The 23,834-nt window shown below is 40.3% G+C and overlaps 2 protein-coding genes and 1 pseudogene across 11 annotated transcripts in view; 2 read left to right on the plus strand and 1 right to left on the minus strand.

Annotated features, from left to right (window-relative positions):
- On the minus strand, positions 1–23,641 carry ARMC10 (armadillo repeat containing 10). The gene is made up of 6 exons (XM_017853907.1): positions 22,968–23,641; positions 14,580–14,728; positions 11,595–11,729; positions 5,816–5,992; positions 1,569–1,640; positions 1–621 (listed from the first exon to the last, which is right to left on the minus strand). Exons 1-6 carry the CDS (start codon positions 23,104–23,106, stop codon positions 367–369), a joined length of 927 nt encoding a protein of 308 aa, XP_017709396.1. The 5' UTR covers positions 23,107–23,641; the 3' UTR covers positions 1–366.
- On the plus strand, positions 8,554–9,409 carry LOC108516572 (quinone oxidoreductase pseudogene; annotated as a pseudogene).
- The window catches only part of FBXL13 (F-box and leucine rich repeat protein 13), a 303,981-nt gene continuing 303,256 nt past the window's right edge, over positions 23,110–23,834 (plus strand). For 6 of the 10 annotated variants that reach the window (XR_001881688.1, XR_001881732.1, XM_017853395.1 and 3 more), the window contains exon 1: positions 23,110–23,678. Coding sequence is in view for 5 of the 10 variants with exons in the window: in XM_017853395.1 (XP_017708884.1) it covers positions 23,133–23,678 (546 nt within the window). In the remaining 5 variants the exon portion in view is untranslated. Of the gene's footprint in view, positions 23,715–23,834 lie in introns of all 10 variants that reach the window. The other 4 variants (XM_017853239.1, XM_017853699.1, XM_017853555.1 and 1 more) reach the window with 4 other exon arrangements.

A 23,834-nucleotide genomic window follows, 5' to 3' on the forward strand; every position in this document is an offset into this window, starting at 1 on the left:
TGAAGCAACGATTTAGTCAAATACTGATGCTGTCTCAGATGAGTAACTAACTGCAAATCACTTCAAAAGGTAGAAGAGTAGCTTAAATGTGAAAAAGGTTACTGCCACTTCATGTAGGGAAAATAACAAGTATTTGCAAATAGCAAAATAAAAAGAAACGGTTTCAGTGTACAAGGCTCTTATACTTCACGATTGGTATCTAAAACACGTCCAAAATACAAACTAGAAGCTATGCGAAGTTATAGCTGTGTTAACGAAATGTGATATTTACTGTTTAAATTCAGCAGCTGGAAGAATCCCCTTACAAGGAAGATAGAAAATACGTTTACATCCAGACTGCATTACTCTTTGGAAAAATATGACCAATCAGATTTTGGGTATTATTGTTAAAACCTTTTCCTTCACCTCTGCATCATGGTGGTCAACTAAAGCTTTTATTTTCTGGGTACATTCTTCTCCATGTAACAGGAAAAACAGTGAACCTTCAGTGAAAGTAGGCTGCACAGCTAAACGGCCTTCTATTTTGAGGCAGTTATTTATATTCTGAAATAGTGTAAGTACTCGAAGAAGAATCTCCTTTGCTACGTGGCTGTCATAAAGGGAAAGGAATGACGAATCCACCTGAAATAGGAAATGAGTATTATTTTGCGTTAATAATATATGAAAACATTTTTCATGTGTATTTTAACATCTTAAAACTGCACTGAATAACTCACATTTAAAAATTTTATAATTCACATTTAAAATGTGAATCTCTCACATTTTAAAATTTTGTCATAGAAAATTAAACCGAAATTGCATAACTTAGGTGTATAAAACCTTATGTATCCCCACGCTGTATACTAATGGAAAAAAGGGAGTGTTTTAGCTAGAAAAATACAATTTCCTTGTAATTTCAGAATGTGGTTATTTGGGAAAAACAACCATTTTTCTTTTTTAAGATCTGTCATATGGTTTTCATGGGAACTCATTATTTCATCATTTAGTGCCCATACACCAGAGGGCACAGAGCTGGGTGGAGAACAGGGATGAGCAGATGAATATGATGGTTCCTTTTCTACATGAGTTGAGCTCCATTCTATCCCAGCATTCAGACCACTTATCACAGCTTTTAATTACCTTGTTCACTTGTTATATATTTTTGTCTCTCCACTAGACTGTAAGCTTCATGAGGACATGTACCATGTCATGCTGTGCTCACTGGTGTGTCTCATCTAGCATCTAGCATAAGCTGGGGACTCAGTACTGCTGTTTCAGTGGATACTAAGATACATGTAAACACAAACAGGTCCAGTATAAAAGATGGAATGGCACAATTGTACCCAAAATTGGGTAGAGAAAAAAGTTATAATTTATTGTTGCTAGGGTGAATTTTAAAATGTTTTCAAAAGTAAAAGACTCATTGCAAAAAATTTTGGAAATTCATATATACAAAATGAATTAAAAAATTCTTTAATACTGCTCCTCAGAAAGAATTCCTGTTAATATTTTAGGCTAAATCTTTCCAGATCTGTCTACTCAAATTTATATATGTGTATATTTACAAAATAAACATATAAGCTATTTACTTGGGCACGAAGAAGTCCTTCTGTCATGGCTGGATTTTCAGACAAATTCAAAAGCAGTTTCAAAACTTGCACCTGAAAGAAGATGATACTGGCTTATCTCCGAGTGGCAAGCATGAATTTTCTCTCTCAGGCATGCTTTCTCTCACCATGTCTTCCAGGCCTGGCTCAAATTCTCTCTACTCCAGGAAACCTTCTCTATTCATTCTACTTTAAAGGTCTCACTGTGAACTCTTATAACACTTGGCACTACTCTTAGAGAACCTGTCACAGAGCAGTGTTATTTAAACCTCACTTTTCCAGTTACAACGTTAGGGAGATACAGAATATATTGCAAATGTCCTGCACTACTCTTAGAGAACCTATCAGAGATAGAGGTTTTCTATCACAGTGTTATTTAAACCTATTTTTTTTCCCAATTATAATGTTAGGGAGATAGAATATTGCAAATGTCTTCACAATCTACCCCCAACTCACATGCACATCTGAACAGATGGTAAGCTTAACATCTGTTAAATACACGATCTTTATTATGATTACTGTTAAGTGAAGTATGGCCAGGCATGGTGGTGTCAACACGGCCTGTAGTCCTAGGTACTTGGGAAGCTCAGGTGGGAGGATCGCTTGAGCTTTCCCACCGCAATGATGTTCAAGTTCAAGGATGTTCAAGTTCAAGGATGTAGTAAGCTATGATTGTGCCTGTGAACAGCCGCTGCACTCCAGCCTGGGCAACATAGTGAGACCCTGAGACCCCATCTTCACCCCCCACAAAAAAGAAAGAAATATAATCTTTAAAACAACAACAACAAAACTCTCAAAGCTCATTTCTACTTAAAGTGTAAAAATTCTGGAACTGTTTGGTTACCAAGACTAAATAAATAACAATATGGCCCCTTTTAGTAAGCTACTATGAATCTTTGAGGCTATCTTTTAATGTGAAAGTGTTTTACAATCATATAAAAAAGCACAGAGATAAAAACTGATTGATGGGTTGGTTGATTGAGATGGGGTCTCACTATATTGTTGAGGCTGGTCTTGAACTTCTGGCCTCAAGGAATCCTCTCACTTTGGTCTTCCAAAGTAACTAGGATTACAGGCATGAGCCACCATGCCCAGCAATGATATAAATAATAAGCAAATAAATGTTATTTAATGGCTGACTAGCTAAAATATCAGCATTCTTATCACTTATAACTGAAAAGTCAGTAATAAAAAGACTCAAATAGAACACCTCTTTTTAAAAACCAAGGCCATGTGAAACCATACTTTCCACAAGATACCTGGAACTAAAACAAGGAGCATAGAGCGGGGATACTAACTCAGGGAAATGTGACAAATGTGCTCTTCACTAGAGCTGGGAAGGAACCTGGATATTATTTTACAAAAATTTTTTATTACAAAGGCAACAGATGTTTACCATAGCACTTTCAAAAAAAAATAGAAAAGCACAAAGAAAAAGAAAATTTACCCATATTTACATAACTAGAAATGATCACGGTTAAGTTTTGGTATTTTTGGCCAGGTGCGGTGGTGCATGCTTGCATTCCCAGCACTTTGGGAGGCCAAGGTGGGCAGATAACTTGAGCTCAGGAATTCAAGAGCAACATGGCAAAACCCCGTCTCTACAAAATATACAAAAATCAGCCAGGTGTGGTAGCATGTGACTGAAGTCCCAGTTATTCAGGAGGCTGAGGTAGGAGGATTGCTTGAGCCTGGGAGCTCAAGGCTGCAGTGAGCAGAGATCATGCCACTGCAATCTAGCCTGGGCAATAGAGTGAGATTCTGTGTCAAAAAAGAGAAAAGTTTTGGTATTTTCTTTTTGATCTTTATGCATATATCCTGTGTACTCACAATTCCTTTGTTCATGTTATAGATACTAATTTATTTGAGGATAACATAATACTTTGCTTAATTTTACTGTTTTTATCAAATATTTATTTTAGAAAATTACTACTTGGTCATAACAAAAATTTTAAGTAATGCAAAAGAAAACAAGGTAAAAACAAAAGCCACCATGCTATTGGCCCCTTCCAATCCTCAGCAGTGACCACTGGTAACATTTCTTAAATATGCAGAGATTGTCTTTTTCAAACAGATGCTCTTAATAAATTAAGGTCTCTGGGAGTGAAAGAGTAAAGGAGACTTCTGACCCTTCTTTAGTGCACTCCGTGGAGGTCACTATCAGATCTTATCTGGCCTGACTCGCTGTCAGCAACACTAGGAATAAGTGTTAGAAAAAAAAAAAAACCACCTGGTTCCCATGTCAATGAAGTTTCAATTAGAAAAATAGGAAGAAGAAGTATGAAATAGGATGGTTCTGAACTTATGAAATAAGCCTGGATGAAGTCAAAATCTGAGACCCACTAATAGTCAGTGAAGGCAGGTATACAACCAGGGAATAGCAACAGCAATAGCTATTTGGTACCCTATATTAAAATCTGATGTTGCTACTCTTTGTAGAAGGGAGTTAAATATGAGAAATATATATATACACACACACAGAGTACAACTACAGATTAAACAAATATATGGATTTTGGTTTGAAACCATATTGACATGTTTTTTTTTTCCTTATCACATGCACCATCTTGTGGTGACACTAGGACATTTTAAACCATTAGTTTCGTTTTCATTGCAGATGTAACAAGCACACAGTTTATTTATGTTAATCCTCCGCTATCTGCATTTGGTTATCAATCAGTGGTGTACCCAAAAGGTTATCACGGTACAGTGAGATCCCTGACTTAAGCAAAGTAAGATATTTTAAAATTCACTTTAGTGGTTATTTACTAAGAAAATACCTAAATCAGACACACTTTCCCACTAACAAATGGATGACTATCCAAAAGTTTATTTGCAAGTTGGAACTTTAAACTCAATTTTTATGGAAAATCAATGTTGTAAGTGGTGGCTATGTTCCAAGGCAGACCAAGAAAGCAAATTTTCTATCCTAGAAATACTGTACTAGCAATGTAATGGAAAAACACAACACAACAAAACAAAAATAGAACATACTATTGTGGTGTGGGTCATCTTTTTAAAAGTCAAAAAATATATGAAAACACAGACGATGTCTGAGACAGATATATACAGCCCCGAGGCCAGACTCGCCTGGCTGAACTCAGCCTGACTCTGAACTCAGAGTTCCTCCTGATGTTCTGGGTAAAGCAGCTGCAGAGTCAGGCAGAGGAGAGATTTCTCCTACAGAGGCAACAACATAAGAGTAAAGAGGGAAGGAGTTTCCACAGGGGTTCAGGGGCTGGAAGTTATCTTGCTCCACTGGAGACAGAGATGTTGATGCAGGTTGGAAACTGCCCAGGAATGGTGCAATATTGCTGTAAGACGACTCTTACATTTAATTTTCAATACCTGTGGTACATCTTGGACCAGATCCAAACAAGTTTGGCTATTGGAAAAGAGGAAAGTCCATGTACAAACACCTTGGAAACATAAAAGCAAGACTACAGTAAGACTCTCCTGTAATCACATCTTGATAACCTCAAAAATAACAGCAGTGATGTTGAATATTTGGAGTATGGCTTCACATTTGGTCTTTCTAAAATGCTGATGCATTTGTCTCTCAACTGTTCCAGAGAACACAGAGCAACATGGTAAAAAGCCTTGATGAACAATCAACCCAACTTATCAGAACTTTTAATTAGCCTATAATCTATTTTATGCTACTTTTCTTGAAAATGGCAATTGATAAGAATGCACGCTAATATGAGAGATTTACTCAAGAACCTTTTTATAGGGCATCTCCTAAGGTCCTACTTAATTCAGCTCAGTATCTGTTGCCTCTTATATCAACCTAACTGAACAGAGTGAAGCACTGAGACATCTTTCATTCATTCAATTCACTTCATTTACTACAACTTAAAAGTTGTTTTAGAAATATTTTTCAAATAACTGAATCAAAAAAATGATTTGTTAACCCTGAGGTAAGTAAAATATTCAACTAACCACTACTATTACTCAAAGACTCCTTTTAATCACAATGTTCCTATATTTGGTGGGGGGAAAGCTAGCTTCTGAGAAAACCAAATGAACATGAATCTGCTGATAAGTGAAACAACAGATGATCTTCACAAGTTAATTTCGCAATGGAATATTTGGGACTAAATATACTTTCTTGGGCCCATGTGAGTTTTTAACAAATCTTCCTCTTCTTTGAGGCACATTAACTTAAGATAGGTGGCCTGCAAATACTATTTCAATGTTAATAAGCTTGACACAATAGCTCTTCATACCTTCGTGTTTCCATTTCCAGTAAGTAACACCTGGAACAGGTCTGTAATGTAACTGTGAAGCATGTGCTGGTGGTCATTGGTAACAGTCATGTTTGTCAACAATCTCAGTCCGGCCAGCTGCACAGCAGAGTTCAGAGGACCAGAGAAGACATCCTCACAGACTTGATTGATGTATATCTGAAGGCAGGGGAGGAATACGAGCATCTTAGAATCTCCAAAATTTTTCTACTGAACAGTCACTTTTCTGCACAGTGGAATAAGGCTACTGCTCAGGATGGAACTGACTCCTCAAAACATATGACATTTCTATCTGACCCTCAAATGTTGTTGACTTTTTAAAAGCTTCCTTTGGTAATTCCAGGCACAGTGCTTAGCATTTTACAAATACTCCTCACTTAATCCTGAAGACAACTCTAATGAGGTGTGTGTTATACCATTACAGCTTTCTTGCAGACAAGGACTTTTAAGTCTTTGAGGAGCTTGAGTCCCCTGCCCAATGTCAGACAGCAGGTGGGGATGCAATAGCCAAGCCCAGAGATCATGCTCTTAACAGCAGTGGCCTCTTCCTGGCTGGAGGCCTCCCAGCTTAGTCTACCTTTCTGTTTCAACTGGTCTGTGCACACTAGGATCAGGGAAGATGAGAGGCCATTTTGTGTCACGGTAAGTACCTTAGCAGCAGGGTCTAGAGAGCTGCATCATTTCCGAAGTAAAGAATGGGAGGATAATGTGAAACAGAATCTTTCCCTAGAATTAATCCTATCAAAAGTAAGCAGAACAAAATTATACTTGGCCTAGGGTTCTTATTTACCTAGGGGTGTGTGTGTGTGTGTGTGTGTGTGTGTGTATATATATGTAATTCACCCTTTCATAATATTGTTAACTATCACTGGTAAAAAGTAATGCAATGCTGTAGTACTCCTGTATCATACATGACAGAACTAAACTCAGTGTGATGGAAACTTTTCTGAAACTCTCTTTTCTGTGTCTGGCCATGAGCTTTCTTTTTTTCAGGGGGACAGGGTCTCACTGCCGCACAGGCTGCAGTGGCACAAACTCCACTCACTACAGCCTTGACGTCCCAGGCTCAAGTGATCCTCCTGCCTCAGTCTCCAGAATAGCTGGGACTACAGGTGTGAGCCACCATGCCCAGCTGATGTTTGTATTCTTTGTAGATACAGGGTTTCACCATGTTGCCCAGGCTGGTCTCAAACTGTTGAGCTCAAGCAATCCGCCTGCTGGTCTCAAACTGTTGAGCTCAAGCAATCCGCCTGCCTCAGCCTCCCAAAGTGCTGGGATTACAGGTGTGCACCACCATGTCCAGCCTGGCCATGCGATTTCTAGCTTAGAAAAATGATGTTTTACAGATAACTGCTATTCACTTAAGCAAATCTGAACTCCACAAAAAGTTCTAACTGCTAAGAAAATTTTCCTAATTTGAAGTGGTAAGGAGTTACCAATTGTCCCATAAACAATTATTAATTTTTTAAAAACCCTCACCTAGCCTGGCCAACATGATGAAACCCCGTATCTATTAAAAATACCAAAAATTACATGCATGGTGGTAGGCACCTGTAATCCCAGCTACGCAGGAGGCTGAGGCAGGAGAATTGCTTGAACCCAGGAGGCAGGGGCTGTAGTGAGCTGAGGTTGCACCACTATACTCCAGCATGGGCAACATGAGCGAGACTCCCAAAACAAACAAATGGAGTCTATGTTGCCCAGACTGTTCTTGAACTCCTGGCCTCCAGCTATCTCCTGTTTTGGCTCCCAAAGTGTTGGGATTACAGGTGTGAGCCACCACACCTGGCTGTAATTTACATTTGAAAGTCAACTGGTTTTCTTGGGTTACAATTTAATTATACATCCATCCTTTAAAAACAGGGCATTTATTTAGCTCTTTATAAATCATATATTTCTGTAAGAAGCTGATGTCTTTCAAAGCATTTCCTAAAATGTGTGGACTGTTTACGACCTTATTATAGCTGAATCTTTTTACCATTTCAATTCTAATAACAAGATTACCAAAGGGACAGCTTAGTTATTCCTGTAGCTGTGTCCACCTCATCTTGTTCTGTTCTCTTGGAATTCTCTCCCTCCCCAATTCTACCTGTAGAGTAACATTCTCAAGAGCCAGGTCAGACTCCACCTCTTACAGAAACTTTTGGATCAAATCTCTCCTTTCTATGTACTCAATAATGTTTTACTTACACTTTTCCTTAAAGGACTTCATTATGTTTTGCCTTGACTTACAATTATTTAAGAACTTGCCTTATCCTTCCTTCCACCTTTCCTAGAACAAGAGTTGCATCATGCTCATTTGCACCACAAAGCAGGAGTTTGATAAAATATTGAATTGAAATAACGTAATTTAGCCGGGCGCGGTGGCTCAAGCCTGTAATCCCAGCACTTTGGGAGGCAAAGACGGGCGGATCACGAGGTCAGGAGATTGAGACCCTCCTGGGTAACACAGTGAAACCCCGTCTCTACTGAAAAATACAAAACACTAGCCGGGCGAGGTGGCAGCGCCTGTAGTCCCAGCTACTCGGGAGGCTGAGGCAGGAGAATGGCGTGAACCCGGGAGGCGGAGCTTGCAGTGAGCTGAGATCCGGCCACTGCACTCCAGCATGGGCGATAGAGCGAGACTCCATCAAAAAAAAAAAAAAAAAAAAAAAAGAAAGAAATAACGTAATTTCCTAATATTGCATTTTTCTGCTGACATTATCTGACCCTGACCTGGTTCCTTTAGCACCCTTAGATTAAACTGAACCCCAACTCCAAAAGTCTTGCTGGCTGCAAAAGTTAGAAGCAGCCTGGCCCCCCTCCTTCAGTGGAATATGAAGAAGCTCTTGCAGATTTTGATTCCCACTCTAGAGCTTTTATCTAGATGACCACGGCAACTGAACAGAGGCTGATGAGAGCTGTTAGAGTGTTTGAATTTGGTAGACCAGAAGTCCTGAAACTCAGTCAGATGTTGCAGTACCAATTCCAAAAGACCATTAGGTGTAATCAAGGTTCATGCATGTGGTGTCAACCCCGTGGAGACATACATTTACTATGGCATTTATAATAGAAAACCACCTTATTCTACACTGCTGGTGCAGATGTAACTGGGGTAATGGAAGCTGTTGGAGGGAATGCATCTACTTTCAAGAAAAGTGACAGTTTTCACTACCGGCACAATCTCTGGGAGCCATGTGGAGTATGCTCCTGTAGTAGATCACACTGTTTACAAACTGCCTGAAAAACTGGACTTTTAAACAAAATGCTGCCATTGGTATCCCATATGTTACTGCATATAGACCTCTGATTCACAGTGTCTGTATGAAATCTGGAGACTGGGTTCTGGTTCATGGGGCTAGTGGAGTTGCTGGAGTAGCAACATGCCAAATGGTTAGAGTTTATGCCTTAAAGGTTTGGGGCACAGTTGGTATTGAGACGGACAAAATACTTTTGCAAAATGGAGCCCACAAAGTGTTTAATTACGAAGAAGTTAATTATGTTGATAAATTAAGAAATGTGTGGTAAGAAAGGAACTGATGTGACTATTGAAATAATAGCTAATATAAATCTTAGTAAAGCTGTGAATTGTTTGTCATATGGAAGATAAGTAATAGGTGTTTGCAACAGTGGTACTATTGAAATAAACCCACGGGACACTATGGCAAAAAAGTCTAGTAAAATTGTCGTTACTCTATTTTCCTCAACCAAGGAGGAGTCTCAGCAATTTGCAGCAGCCTATCAAGCTGGAATGGAAATTGGTTGGCTGAAACTTGTAATAGGTTCTCACTATATGTTGGAGAGGCCGCCCAGGCTCATGAAAATATCTCTTATGGCAATGGGGCTACTGTAAAAATGATTCTTCTCTTTTGATGATTAATTCTTTCATGGATTTCAGAGGTTGTCTTTTGCCCAGTTTTACTTACACAATCTTTTGTTTAATTAACATTGTGAGTTTCTTATGTGAAAAAAGTAAGATTTTTCTTTGGAGAACTGAGGAAGTATAGTAAAACTTATTTTATGGCTGGCAATATATTTTTTACCTTCTATTTCAAATCAAGAAATCTTCATTGTACAGAAGAGCATGCTAGTGGTTTTTTGGCATTGGGGTGCATTCCAGAAATTCTTAACTGATACTTGATTAATTCTATACCTTTGATTAAAACATGCTAATTCAAAATAAGGTTCTCAGTTTCCAAGGATGTCCAATCCTACTTACCTTTATAAAGGTTCTTTTGTATCTGATTAGCCATAACTGTATTGGACTCTCAAGATTTTCTGGACTAAAAAAAGACCCCTATTCCAAGCTAATCTCATCTGGATCTTTAAGTCTTGTGGAAGGGCAAGAATATATAATTTCCAGGGCACTTTGTTAGTTTTCCAATATTTTCCCAAATATTAGAATATCCACTTCATTGGATATTCTAATTGATTGTCAATGACCCCATATATTCTGTGAGGACAGCAACCTTATCTTTCGTATGACACTTGGTACATAGCCTCCAAACTGGTAATACTTCTTGACTGATCAGATTTTCAAAGTAGATTTAGAGTTACCTGTTTGTGTGATGGGGGTCATATATTTTTATTGAAATTAATAAGCTCACCAATTTGACACATTAAGAATGGTCTGCTTTTGCTTCATAGCATAGTAATCTGTAATTCTGTAGAAAATTAAATTTTCTAGTCTATATAGTACTTGCCTCTCATCACTTCTGCATAGCTCCTCGCAGTTACTGCTTAACAGTGTTCTGGGCTGGAAGTCTGTATCTAAACTAAATACAGACATTAACTCTTACAAATCTTGCCATCAATATTATGTCCAAGGAAATAAAGTTTGGTTATTTGTCGTTTTTTTCTTCATATGAGCACATCCTCCTGTCTCTTGTTTTGTGCTTGTCTTGACCTGATTTGTTCTGTTGAATGACAATTTCTGGTTTGAACATGGGAGTCCTGTTTCAGTAATGAACAGAAAACTGCTATTTTCTATGACTGAGGGGTATCACTAGGTTCTGGCTATATATGCCATGGCTGAAGTGTTTTAACTGTTAGCATTTACCAAATTAACTATTTTTTTTTTTTACAGGTTAACTGCCTTATAAAGAACATTTTTGAAAAAAGCATTAAAGCAATGTCACTAACACAAGTTAGCCTTTTATGTGAATCCTAAAATGGAGGATTTCTCCCCATACAATGACATAAAGGAATAGTTATTCTGTAAAAGCCAGTTTAATCTATTTGCACATTTGCCTCATCCCCTGAAAGAGCTAAAGCATACAGTGACTTAACGTTTCCCAATACACTCATACAGTACACTTAATTTCAAAGGTAAAACTAGCCAAACTATATGCATTAACAACCATATTTATGAATATGTAGCACTGGATATGCTCTCTGAATGAATGTCTTGTAATACTAGTTCTAGTTCTAGTTCTAGTTGACACAAAGTCTTGTCCCAACTTTCAGCCAACTACATTCACTAGTTGGTTGGTGCCTATAGCCTTAAGGCTATTACTGTCACCAGTGCCTGTGCCTGATGTAAAGTAGAGGATAACCTGTAGAATAAACAAGCATTACTTTACTGAAACAAAACTCTTATTGTACCTCTTATTGGCTAGTTCAGGTCCCTCCCTCTTTTGTCTTATTCTCCATTCCTCTAAAGGTAATCCTTGGCTGTGAAATTACAAAGGACAGTCTACTGAAGTTTCATTACTCATCTTTTTGTTATTTTTTCTTTTATTTATAGAAAACCTTATACATTTGGGATTTTCAGTCAACTTACCTTTATCTTGATTTGATTTTCAACATTCACACTCAGGTTATTTAGTGCATTTAAAGCTTTCTCTTTAATACTCTGGTTGGAATGGTTGATTTTGTTTCCAACAATTGGAATACCACCCAATTCACGAATAATAGCCTACGAGGGAAGAAAAACAAAACAGAAAAGGACTGGGACTTCAGTACGCATCTCCGTTCACTGAATTCTTCGCATCCACAAATACAATTAAAATTAATGGCTTTTGGAAACATCTTTCCCATATACAAATATTTAATTCAGATTTTAAAAAAATCTCACTACCCATACTTTTATAGGTAAAGAAAATCCATTGAAAAAAAATTAAGATACGTAATTACTTAAACTACAGTGCTGAGAAATACAATAAAATTTATAGAGGTACTAAAGCGATCTTGAAGCAACTTACAAATAAAATTATTTTTCTTTGAGATGAGTTATATGACTTCTCCATTATAGGCAAAACTGGAAAAGTGTTACAAGTTAGAATACTAAAGTTAGTATTTTAATTTAGAATACTACAGTAGTGTTTTGCTAACATGTATTATTTGAAACACTAATCCCTCAAAATGTTGAGATGTTCCATAAAAATAAGGGGGGGGTTTCCCATGGTTATATAAGTTTAGGAAAATCTAAGTATAACAAGAGTAAGCATGTTTCTTTAATATGTTCATGTGCATTGGGAATCTTGAAGAGGTGTGTGTTGATGATAGTATGTTTATGAACTATACACAAAAAGAGGGTCATTTTTCAGCAGTGGAAATGGTGGGAACACACTGATATCTTGCAGAATCAGATTCCACACAGTTTGAAAAATGGTACCCAGGGCCAGGCGCGGTGGCTCACACCTGTAATCCCAGCACTTTGGGGGGCCGAGGTGAGCGGATCACTTGAGGTCAGGAGGTCGAGACCAGCCTGGCCAACATGGTGAAATCCCATCTCCACTAGAGATACAAAAATTAGCCAGGTGTAATGGCTGGTGCCTGTAATCCCACTATTGGGGAGGTAAAGACAGGAGAATTGCTTGAACCTGGGAGGAGGTTACAGTGAGCCAAGACTGCACCACTGCAATCTAGCCCGGGCAACAGAGTGAGACACTGCCACAAAAAAAAGAAAAAAAAAAAGAAGAGAAATGGTACCCAAATATTCAGAGGAAAAATAATGTGGGAGCTCTTATAGGTAGTTGCAATAATATGTTACCATGTACCTTTGGCCCAAACATTGAAAGAAATAAACTGCTTTAATTCTTGTAAGAAAATATGCTAAAATGATTCTTGTCAAGTCAAGACATGCTATTCGAGCAGGAAAAAAGAAAAAGATTGCCATCATCTATCTACTTTTTACAAGTAGCTCAATACTCCATTTTACCGTTAAGGGTGATCTTAGCATTAAAAGAGAAATAAACTTTCTCTTTACAATTTCAAGTTCTTTCAAAGGACTTGCAGTTACTAGAAAGATTTTTTTTTTTTTTTTTTTTAACTGTACTGTTACAGCAGATTAAAGTACTACAATTGATGGTGAGGGCACTGACTCCCGCTCCTCAAGAAAGTACTTCTCCAGTGGGTACTGGCCTACTCTGACTGCAACTTATCTCAGAGGAATACAAAATTATGCCATCAGAAATACTCCTTTAAAGGTAGGCTGACACATTAATCACTGGCTGTTGTTTTTGCTTGTCTAGTGGCCCTCTTTCCACGGGGGCAGATGTGGCATCTCCTCTGTCCCACACAATCCCTGCTGGGATTGTTGTTCACTTGTATTCACAGCCATCCCTGCTACTTAGTTGTAGGCTGCTCATGTGAACCAGGCTTCATAAACATGGGCGATGGTCCCTTGATTGATCCAGAGATTGCCCCAGAGACTGATCCAAAGAGCACTGGATCCTAGAAGAACAACTGTACCTTTTGGATCATGAGCTACAGAGATGAAGGCTTAGAGAGGCTAGTGGCTTTCTTTCAACCCTTGTGAAGAAAACCACTTTGTGGCCAGAAAGATAAAGACCAATACATAAAATTGAGCGGCCATAAGCAAAGCCAAGAGGTAGAGAAAGAGAGAACTCTGGTAACTCTTTCTGCGACCTTGAACTGGACTCAGTTGTGCCTGAAATCTGCTATTCTTTGCTGTCTAAGTTAGCTGAGCTCAATATTTTCCCTTTAAAGCTTAAAATAATTTAAGGTGAATTCCGTCATTTATAACTGAAAGAGTAGGTAATACACAAAGATTCTCTATCTCCCTATACATCTATAGAGCTTTACATTAAACCTTGCCATTCTGGAGAAAGCTATTTTAATACAATAAATTGTATTTTGTATTATACAAAATATTAAAAAATATTGTATTAAAAATATTTATTGTATTTTTTAATACAATAAATTCAAAATAATTTTGTACTTATGACAATGTTAACAAAGGGCATTAGCTGAAAACAATTACTTTTTTTTTTTAACTATTTTCTCATGCTGGACGGTTGTTAGAAAGAGTAGGAAGAAGGACATGTTCAAATTAAGCTCTTTAGTCTTAGTTTTAAGTCTCCATTTGCAGGAGCCATTTACATTGATTAGTGGTTATCAGAGTGTGGTCCAGGGACCACCTGCATCAGAATCATACTCAGACCTATATACAATTTAAAGTATGTACTTAAATGTTAGATGCATTTATTGTTTTACTGAAGCACTGCTGAATTTTAAATAATTTAAAAGGCCATGACATGCTAAACGTTGATTAGATATACTTATGAATGTGATGCCAGTGACCAACTTCATAGGGATCTACAATCACATTAATAATCATATTACTATTAGGCTGTGTTTTTCAGAAGTAAACATTATGTTTTAAGTATAAGTAGCCACATTGCACAGATGAGGAAATTGAAGCTCTCTCAGAGAGAGAGAGGTTAAGTAATTTATTCAGGGTCACAATTACTGCTAGTGTGTAAGAACGGAAAGAGCCTGCTTGCTGAGTTGAGGTACTTACTTGGTTAACTGAAAAGGCTGCATTGTTACCCAAAGTAATCAAAGCTCTTTCAATAATTACAGGATCCTCAGTCGACTCCAGGAGGTAAAGGAGTTTCTGAAGTTGTGCAGCATTTAGAACATCATCATATGAACCATCAGTTAAGTCTTCTGCATAAGAAGAAAGTTATTTGAAGTTAATCTAAAATCAATATGAGATTATTTTTGAGATAGGCTCTCACTCTGTCACGCAGGCTGGAGTGCGGTGGCACGATCATGGCTCACTACAACCTCGATCTCCTGGGCTCAAGTGGTCTTCCCGCCTCAGCTTCCCAAGTAGGTAGGACCTGTGGTCCTAGCACATGCACCACGTCTGGCTAATGTTTAAAATTTTTTGTACAGATGGGGTCTCACTATGTTGCCCAAGCTGGTCTCAAACTTCTAACCTCAAGCAGTCCTCCTACCTTGGCCTCCCAAAGTGGTGGGATAACAGTATGAGCCACTGTGCCCAGTCTGTTTTTTTAAATTTTAAAAACAATATCGAATACCTACTTGTATGGCAGGCACAGTATCAAGCACTTTACATCCTTAGGAAGAAGATATTGTACTACTCTCAATTTACAGCTGGGAAATGTAGGCTTATAGATACCAAGAAATTAGCCAGTGGTCACTTGGCATATGGCTGTTAGTAAGACACTTCATGCAAACACCATATACCTCAAATGCTGATAACATTTTCTGTTTCTCCTTTCAAAAACCAGGTATACCCATCTAATGGAACACTTACCTATAAACAGATTAACTAGGAAATATGATTTGCGTTAAGGAGATCTTTTCTGAGCACATCAGATAGAAGGAAAGCTATGGGAGTAAACCAATCTTTTGCCAGTGTGGCATTTTGTTTGATTTATACAACAAGGCATGTTGACTAGGATACTAGAATAGTCCTGCTGGTGGTGATGACAAAAGAAAAGCTGACATTTTGAGGAAGAGCTAGGATAGCAAAATGCTGGATCTGCTCAATGATGTTCAGAACTTATGGCTGTACCTTAAAAAAAGCCCTCTTTATAGAAATCACCACAGGAAGAACAGAAGCCATTTTATAACACTCTTATTGGGGTGGTTGGGGGGAGGGGAAAGGGTAGGGTGAGGAGGAGGTTACACAACAATAGGTGCTACATGATCTCAAATCTCTGTTTTTTTCTTTAAGAAAAAACACACGAAATTGTTAGGCTGGGCATAGCTCATCTCTGTATCCCAGCACTTTGGGAGGCAGGAGAATCACTTGAGGCCAGTGGTTCGAGACCAGTCTGTACCACATAATGAGACCCTGTCTCTATTAAAAAAAAAAAAAAAAGTAAATAAAAATGTTAAAAGTGGTTATCTTTGGGTAGTGGGATTATGAAGGACTTTTATTTTCTACCCTATACTCAACAGTACTGTTTTTTTCCCCAATAAACATGTATTATTCCAATAAACATGTAACATAAAATAACTAAGTATATTGCTTAAAGAAGAATCACGGCCGGGCGCGGTGGCTCAAGCCTGTAATCCCAGCACTTTGGGAGGCCGAGACAGGCGGATCACAAGGTCAGGAGATCGAGACCATCCTGGCTAACCTGGTGAAACCCCGTCTCTACTAAAAAATATAAAAAACTAGCCGGGCGAGGTGGCAGGCACCTGTAGTCCCAGCTACTCGGGAGGCTGAGGCGGGAGAATGGCGTGAACCTGAAAGGCGGAGCTTGCAGTGAGCTGAGATCCAGCCACTGCACTCCAGTTTGGGCGACAGAGCGAGACTCCATCTCAAAAAAAAAAAAAAAAAAAAAGAAGACTCACACACAAAAAATAAATAAAATAAAGGGACAAGTATTGTGTGATATGTGATATATGATATGTGATGCCCTGAGGAAGTCAAATAAGAAATGTTAAGAAAATGTCACAGCTATGAAGCCAGAATATTCTCACTACAAAGTCTTAATCGAGACCTTTTACTTTTGAATCCACTGTCGGCCTCATTAACACCTTATGAAACAGGGTTTCACCCCAAGAATACTTGAAAAGATAAAGGAAAGAATGATAAAAACACAGCTTTTTAGAATGGAAAGAATTTGGGGTTCATTCAAACCTCTCATTTTACACAGGAAGAAACTGAAGCCAGGATTGTTCAAGGATCTGCCTAAAATCACAGTGGTAGCTAGAAGCAGAAACCAGAGAAATGAAAAATCAAAGTTACAAGTAAGTCACTATTTTTTGGGGTCTAGTTTTCTCATCTGTAAATAAAAGGGTTTGCTTAATACTGTAACTGGCTCCAGAGTTTCCTACATAGCCCTGAAGTTGTATGATTTCATATACACACGCGTACATACACGTGCACATGCATGGCAGAAATGTGATAAATTTAACTCATCTATATTTGAGATATTTCAAAATCATACTACTTTGTTACATGTTATCTCATAAAGTCATTTTTAAAAAGCTTACAGACTGGCTGCGGTGGCTCATGCCTGTGATCCCAGCACGTTGGGAGGCTGAGGCGGGCGGATCACTTGAACTTAGGAGTTTGAGACCAGCCTGGCCTCAGAGATGGTGAAACCCCATCTCCACTAAAAATAGAAAAAAATTAGCCAGGCGTGGTGGAGGATGCCTTGTAATCCCAGGTACTTGGGAGGCCGAGGCAGGAAAATTGCTTGAGCCTGGGAGGCGAAGGCTGCAGTAAGCCGAGATTGTACCACTGCACTCCAGCTTGCGTGACAGAAGTGTAACCCTGTTGTTTTTTTTTTCTTTTTTTTAAAATAAAAGAAAAAAAAAAAAAGAAAAAAGCGTATAGATGTATAAATTCTTTATAAATAGCCATTTAAAATTTCTCTAGGGATTAAATCACTGAAAGTAAAATTTCATGGTGTTATATCATAGAATTTTCACTTGGTGGGAAAAGGCACAGTGTGGTAGTTAAAAGTAAGGCAAGGCTATGGAGCCAGGTTGTTTAGTTCAAATTCCCAAATAAGCTACTTACCAGGTAAGAGACTTAGGCTCTCTCAGCCTCAGTTTACTCATCTGCTAAGTGGGAGTTAATAGTGCCTACCTCAAAGCACTTTTGCACCTAGAATATTTAAAGTGCCTAGTATATTTATTATTTTCATTAATGGGACACAGAGCCAATTAATAGCAAAAGTGGCTTTAGAATCCAGATCTTTTTACTCCTACATTACTTACTCCCCCCCAACCATTATTCCTCCTAGTATATTAAAAAAAAATGAGCCTAGCCAGGTGCAGTGGCTCACGCCTGTAATCCCAGCACTTTGGGAGCCTGAGATGGGTGGATCTCAGGAGTTCAAGACCAGCCTGGCCAAGATGCTGAAACCCTGTCTCTACTAAAAATACAAAAATTAGCCAGACATGGTGGCACGTGCCTGTAATCTCAGCTACTCAGGAGACTGAGGTAGGAGAATTGCTTGAACCCAGGTGGCAGAGGTTGCAGTGAGCCGAGATCGCGCCACTGCACTCCAGCCTGGACCACAGAGCAAGACTCCGTCTCAAAATATATAGAATAATAATGATAATAATAATAATAATGAGCCTATATTTTAACTTTGTAAATTCTGTTTGAATTTCTAATAAAAACCATATATTGGCCTGACATGGTGGCTCACATCTGTAATCCCAGCATTTTGGGAGGCCAAGGCAGGCAGATAACCTGAAGTCAGGAATTTGAGACCAGCCTGGCCAACACGGTGAAGCCCCGTCTCTACTAAAAGTACAAAATTAGCCAGGAGTGGTGGCACATGCCTGCTGTCCCAGCTACTCAGGTGGCTGAGGCAGGAGCATCGCTTGAACCTGGGAGGCAGAGGTTGCAGTGAGCTGAGATCACACCACTGCACTCCAGGCTGGGCGACAGAGGAAGACTCCATCTCAAAACAAAAAAACAAAACAAAACAAAAACCATGTATTACTTTTTAGTAAAGAAATGTAAAACTTAAAACTCCAAATACATTTTACAGGAGGGCGATCATCAAATACTCAGCTCTTCCACTGGTGAGTTTTTGGACTACTATTACACAGGTGAGGCAGTCAAACACCGTGTGTTCTACTTCCCATCTAGCTTTGTGCCAACAAGACTGTGAAAGAAACGCTCAGTGGTTCATTGTCTCCTCCAGTAAATCAAGGAGAAATTACAATTCTCAAAGCGAATGAAAAGTAACTACCACATTATAACACAGCAAGACACATTTCAAGATAACTGTCATGGTTCAGAATCTTTCCCACTGCGAACACAATATGCCCGTTTATGTAGTCTTAGGCCCTTCAGTAAAATTATCTTCTCACTACAGAACTCCTAGTTTTTAAAGTGAATTCCTAATTTTTAAAGTGTTTATAGCTATCATGAATGATATATATTTTTTGAAACAGGGTCTCATTCTGTTAAAATCTTTTCAACTAAAGTTTTAAGTTGTTACTGCATGTATACAAGAAGTTATTGGTCTGGGTATATTGACTTGTACTCAAGATATTCTATAAACTCATCGCTTCTAGTAGTTAGTTAATTCTCTTGGATTTTTCCAAGTAAATCATTATGCCTCCTACAATTATAATTCTGCCTCCTTTCTAATGTTTATACATGTTGCTTTTTTCTTATCAAGTTATGACTCCAGAAGAATGCTGAATAATAGCTGTGATAGCAGACACTGTCTTGTTCTTGAGTTTAATAAGGATGTCTTTAGTAAGGATAACAGTGTGTCTATTAAATATAATATTTGCTTTTGGGTTTTGATGGATGCATTTCATTAACTAAAGAACATTTCTTTCAATTTATTCCTAACTTGCTGCAAGTTTTTATCAGAAATGATACAATTTTTTTTTTTTTTTTTGTTCAGAGTCTTCAGCTATGGAAAGAAATAATATTTTAATGCCTTTTTACTATGAGGTCATCATGTGGCTTTTCCTTTTTCTAATATGACTCCTCCTTCCATGTCCATTTGGCCTTGGTATATTATTACTTTAATCCCCTGACAGATTTGATTTGCTAATATTTTAAGATTTTATCTTTATTCGTAGTTGAGATAGATTTATACTTTTTCATACTACCCTTGTCAAGTTTTGGCATTAGACTGTTGGATGAATTGGGACTGTTTCCATCTTTTTCAATGCTCTCAAACCATGTTAGTACAAAAATTATTTTTATTTTATTTTATTTTTTAAGATAGAGTCTTGCTCTTTTGCTCAAGCTGGAGAGTAGTACCACAATCACAGTTCACTGCAACCTTGACCTCCTGGGCTCAAGGGATTCTCCCACAACAGCATCCTGAGTAGCTGGAACTACAGGTGCACACTACCATGCCTGGCTAATATTTGTATTAAATTAGGGGTTTCACTATGTTGCCCAGGCTGGTTTTGAACTCTGGGCTCAAGCGATCCTTCCACTTCAGCCTCCCAAAGGGATTAGAAGTGTGAGTTTAAAACAAAGACAAGATCGCCACTGCACTCCAACCTGGGCAGAGCGAGACTGTGCCTCAAAAACAAAGAAAAGATCATCTTCTGAAATCTAAGCGTGATGATGACTGTATTAGTCTATTCTCATGCTGCTATGAAGAACTGCCCAAGACTGGGTAATTTATAAAGGAAAGAAGTTTAATTGATTCACAGTTCTGCATGGGTGGGGAGGCCTCAGGAAACTTACAATCATGGTGCAAGGGGAAGCAAACACTTCCTTCTTCATAGGCAGCAGGAAAGAGAAGGAGTGCGGAGGAAAGGGGGAAGCCCCATATAAAACCATCAGATATCCTGAGAACTCACTATTATGAGAACAGCATGGGGCGGGGGAACTGCCCCCGTTATTCAATTACCTCCCACTGGGTCCCTCCCAGTGGGAGGTAATGTAGGGATTATGGGATTACAATTCAAGATAAGACTTGAGCTGGGCACGGTGGCTGATGCCTGTAATTCCAGCACTTTGGGAGGCTAAGGCAGGCATATCACTTTGCCAACATGGTGAAAACGCGTCTCTACTAAAAATACAAAAAAAAAAATTAGCCAGGTACGTGGTGTGTACCTGTAATCTCAGCTACTTCGGAGGCTGAGGCAAGAGAATCGCTTGAACCCGGGAGGCAGCGGTTGCAGTGAGCTGAGATCATGCCACTGCACTCCAGCCTGGGTGACAGAGTGGGACTCTTTCTCAAAAAAAAAAAAAAAAAAAGATTTGGGTGGGGACACAAAGCCAAACCATATCGATGACGAAATGAGCACTTCTTGTCTTCTTCAGTGATAAAGGTGTAGCCTCAGGAAGAAGGGATTGTGAGCAAATGAACTGGCAAATTTAAGTTTAAAAGACTTTGTCCACATTCGTCAGGTTGAGTCAGTAAAACTGAGAAGATATCTGAGTCTAGGACACCTTCCCAATGTACTTATACAAAAATATCTCTGACATGGGCAAAGACAACAAATTAGGCTTTGTAAATGCTATGATTTGAATGTCTCTTGCAAAACTCATGTTGAAACTTAATTCCCAATGTGGCAGTATTGAGAGGTAAGGCCTTTAAGAGGTGACTGCATCATGAGGGGTCTGTCCTCATGAATGAATTAATCCATTCATGGATTAATGAGTACGACTGGTGGCTTTATAAGAACAAGAGACCTGAGTCAGCATGTTAACACACTTGCCCCTCTGGCCTTGGGATGCCTTATGCCACAACAAGAAGGTCCATACCGGCTACGGCCCCTCAATCTTGGACTTCTCAGCTTCCATAACTCTAAGAAATAAATTCCTTTCCTAATAAATTACCCAGTTTCAGGTATTCTATTATAAGCAACAGAAAATGGACTAATACAGTAAGAGTAAATACAAATCTTAAAAAAAAAAAAAAGTTGAATTATACCTAGTGCCAAAAGTGAAAGAGACCTTCCCCTTCCACTCCCTTTTCCTTAAAGCATTCCCTCGTGCAAACTTGTAATTAAATATCCTTTGTTGGCCAGGTGAGGAGGCTCCATCCTGTAATTACAGCACCTCGGGATGCTGAGGCAGGAGGACTGCTTGAGCCAAATTCAAACCAGCCTGGGCAACAACACGGTGAAAACCTGTCTCTCAAAAAAATACAAAAATTAGCCAGGTGTGGTGGTGTGCGCCCGTAATCCTAGTTACTTAGGGGGCTGAGGTGGGAGGAGCCCAGGGAGGTGGAGGCTGTGATTGCACCACTGCACGGAGCCTGGGTGACAGACTAAGTCCCTGTCTGAGAACAAAACAAAACTCCTTTTCCTGTTTCTTTGATACAAATGTAAATCTTTTAAAAGCGAAATAAGCATTTGGCCAGTTTTACAGCCCAAGAAAGTCTTTCTTAAAAGCTTTGGTGCCTACTGTTTGAAGAAAGCCTACTCTGAAATCTACTCTTCCAGGAAGATAGAGCCCCAATCTCCCCAACTCTGTGAGTTTTTCGTCTGGGCACCTGGTTCCACATCATAAAGATATTTTTACTTTTCCTCTGGATAAAGGCAATTAGATAACAACCACCTCAATTACCAGTAAATTTAGGATAAACTACACGTAGTGAATGGTACTGTCAAGTCATCTTACTTAAGGACAAATTATTTTTTATCTTGAGAACACGTACGTAATACGAAATCCGTTCTATCTGTCCAGCTACACTTAAAGGAATTAGAATTCTTCTTGCTATCCCATTAGCAAATTGCCCGTGATGTGTGAGGCAATCTAGTTTGTGCTTACTCAACAATGAAGCTGTTTAGTTCTCTCCTACAATTGTGGACAGGAGTTTCTTCGATGGCAGATATGTTATTTTAAATTATTTCCCTAACAGCTTCCATTATGTGAAACACGCCTTTGGAGGGTTTTACTGTACCGATCAACTTTTGAACAGAAACCGAATCAGGCATTTGTCCGCTGGGAGGGTGTGTCTCGCGCAGACAACTGTTCCCATTTCCAAAACACACACCAGGCTGGGAGGTCTTGGACCACTGTGACTCCCAGGTACCTCCCCTCTGAGGCCGGGCCGAGCGCCCGCACAACTGCCCCTTTGACGTCCCTTCTTCCAGGATACTTGCAAGCAGAGCTTCACTTATGGCTCCGGGCCCCTCAACAGCCCTTCCACAATCGGCAGATTCCCTTTAGTTACACAAAGGCCCGGAACAAGCTTTAAAGTGAGAGGCCATCAACAGGCTTTTAAGAAATCTAATCCTCCGCTGTGACGCAAAGCTCAGGCAGGAAAGCCAGGACAAGTTTTCATATCAGTATAGTGAACAAAGAAGGGGCGGCGGGGGCGGCCCAGCACCATGCACCCACACAAGTACTGCCTCTCCCTATAGCTCGGCTCCTCATTTTACCCCGAGGACACGCAAGCCACCACCCAGGCCCGGGGAGCCCCCCTGCCCAGTCCTCGCCCACCTGCCGGGCACCCCGCGGTCTCACCTGCAGACTTGGAAGGGCGCATCCCGAGCTCGCGGTCGCCCCGCCGCCGACCCCGGGTCAGTCTGTAAATGCAGTAGCAGGCGCCCGCGCCGAGGAGCAGGCCCGCCGCCACCCAGCCCGCGCCCCGGGGGCCACCCATTCTGCCGCCGCGGCAGAGCCACAGCAATGAGCCAGGGCAGGAGGCTCCTGGGGGCCAGCGCGGAGGTCTCCAGCTCACGCGGCCCCAGCCGACACAACAAACCGCGCGCGACCTGGAGGTGGAGAAAGGAAATGGGGTCTGAGCTCCGCCTCCCGGAAACGGCCCAGCTCAAAGCCTATAACCGCCCACTGCAGCCCGGCGCTTCCCGGCGGCTTCTCCTCGAGGAGGCGGGGCGGGGCGCTGGACGCCAGGAGGGGCGGCTCGGACGGTGTGCCCCACGCGGAGACGCCGAGGCCCTGAACCCGGAGCCGAGCTTCCCGTCGTTTCTCCTGTGGCATGAAGCAAGCCTCCCTCCCTCCTGCCCCGGGCAGCGGAGCGAGGGGCGGTGCCGCGTCCAGCCCCGCCCCCTGGTTGCCGGGACAACGCCCGCACGCACCCGGCCGCTAGTCCCAGCGCGGGGAGGGTACGAGCGCAGCTTCTCCGTCAGGCCTTGGGCCATGGCGTCCCTACGCAATGCCAACCCGAGGCTGAAGAACTACTTCAAGGAGAACTACATTCCTCAGGTCTGCGAGGTACTGGACACGCGTGGCAGCTGACACGGACCGACGGTGGGGAATTAGAAGGGGGAGGAGTCAGGGAAGACGTCTCGGAGGAGGGACTAGGTTTAAGAGTTGGGGGAGGAGGGGGAAGGCGGGACGGAATGCGAGAAAGTGAAGTCAAACTCGGAC

The sequence above is a fragment of the Rhinopithecus bieti genome, unplaced genomic scaffold (genome assembly GCF_001698545.2).
Source record: "Rhinopithecus bieti isolate Rb0 unplaced genomic scaffold, ASM169854v2 scaffold_59, whole genome shotgun sequence".
NCBI classification, from domain to species: Eukaryota; Metazoa; Chordata; class Mammalia; order Primates; family Cercopithecidae; genus Rhinopithecus; species Rhinopithecus bieti.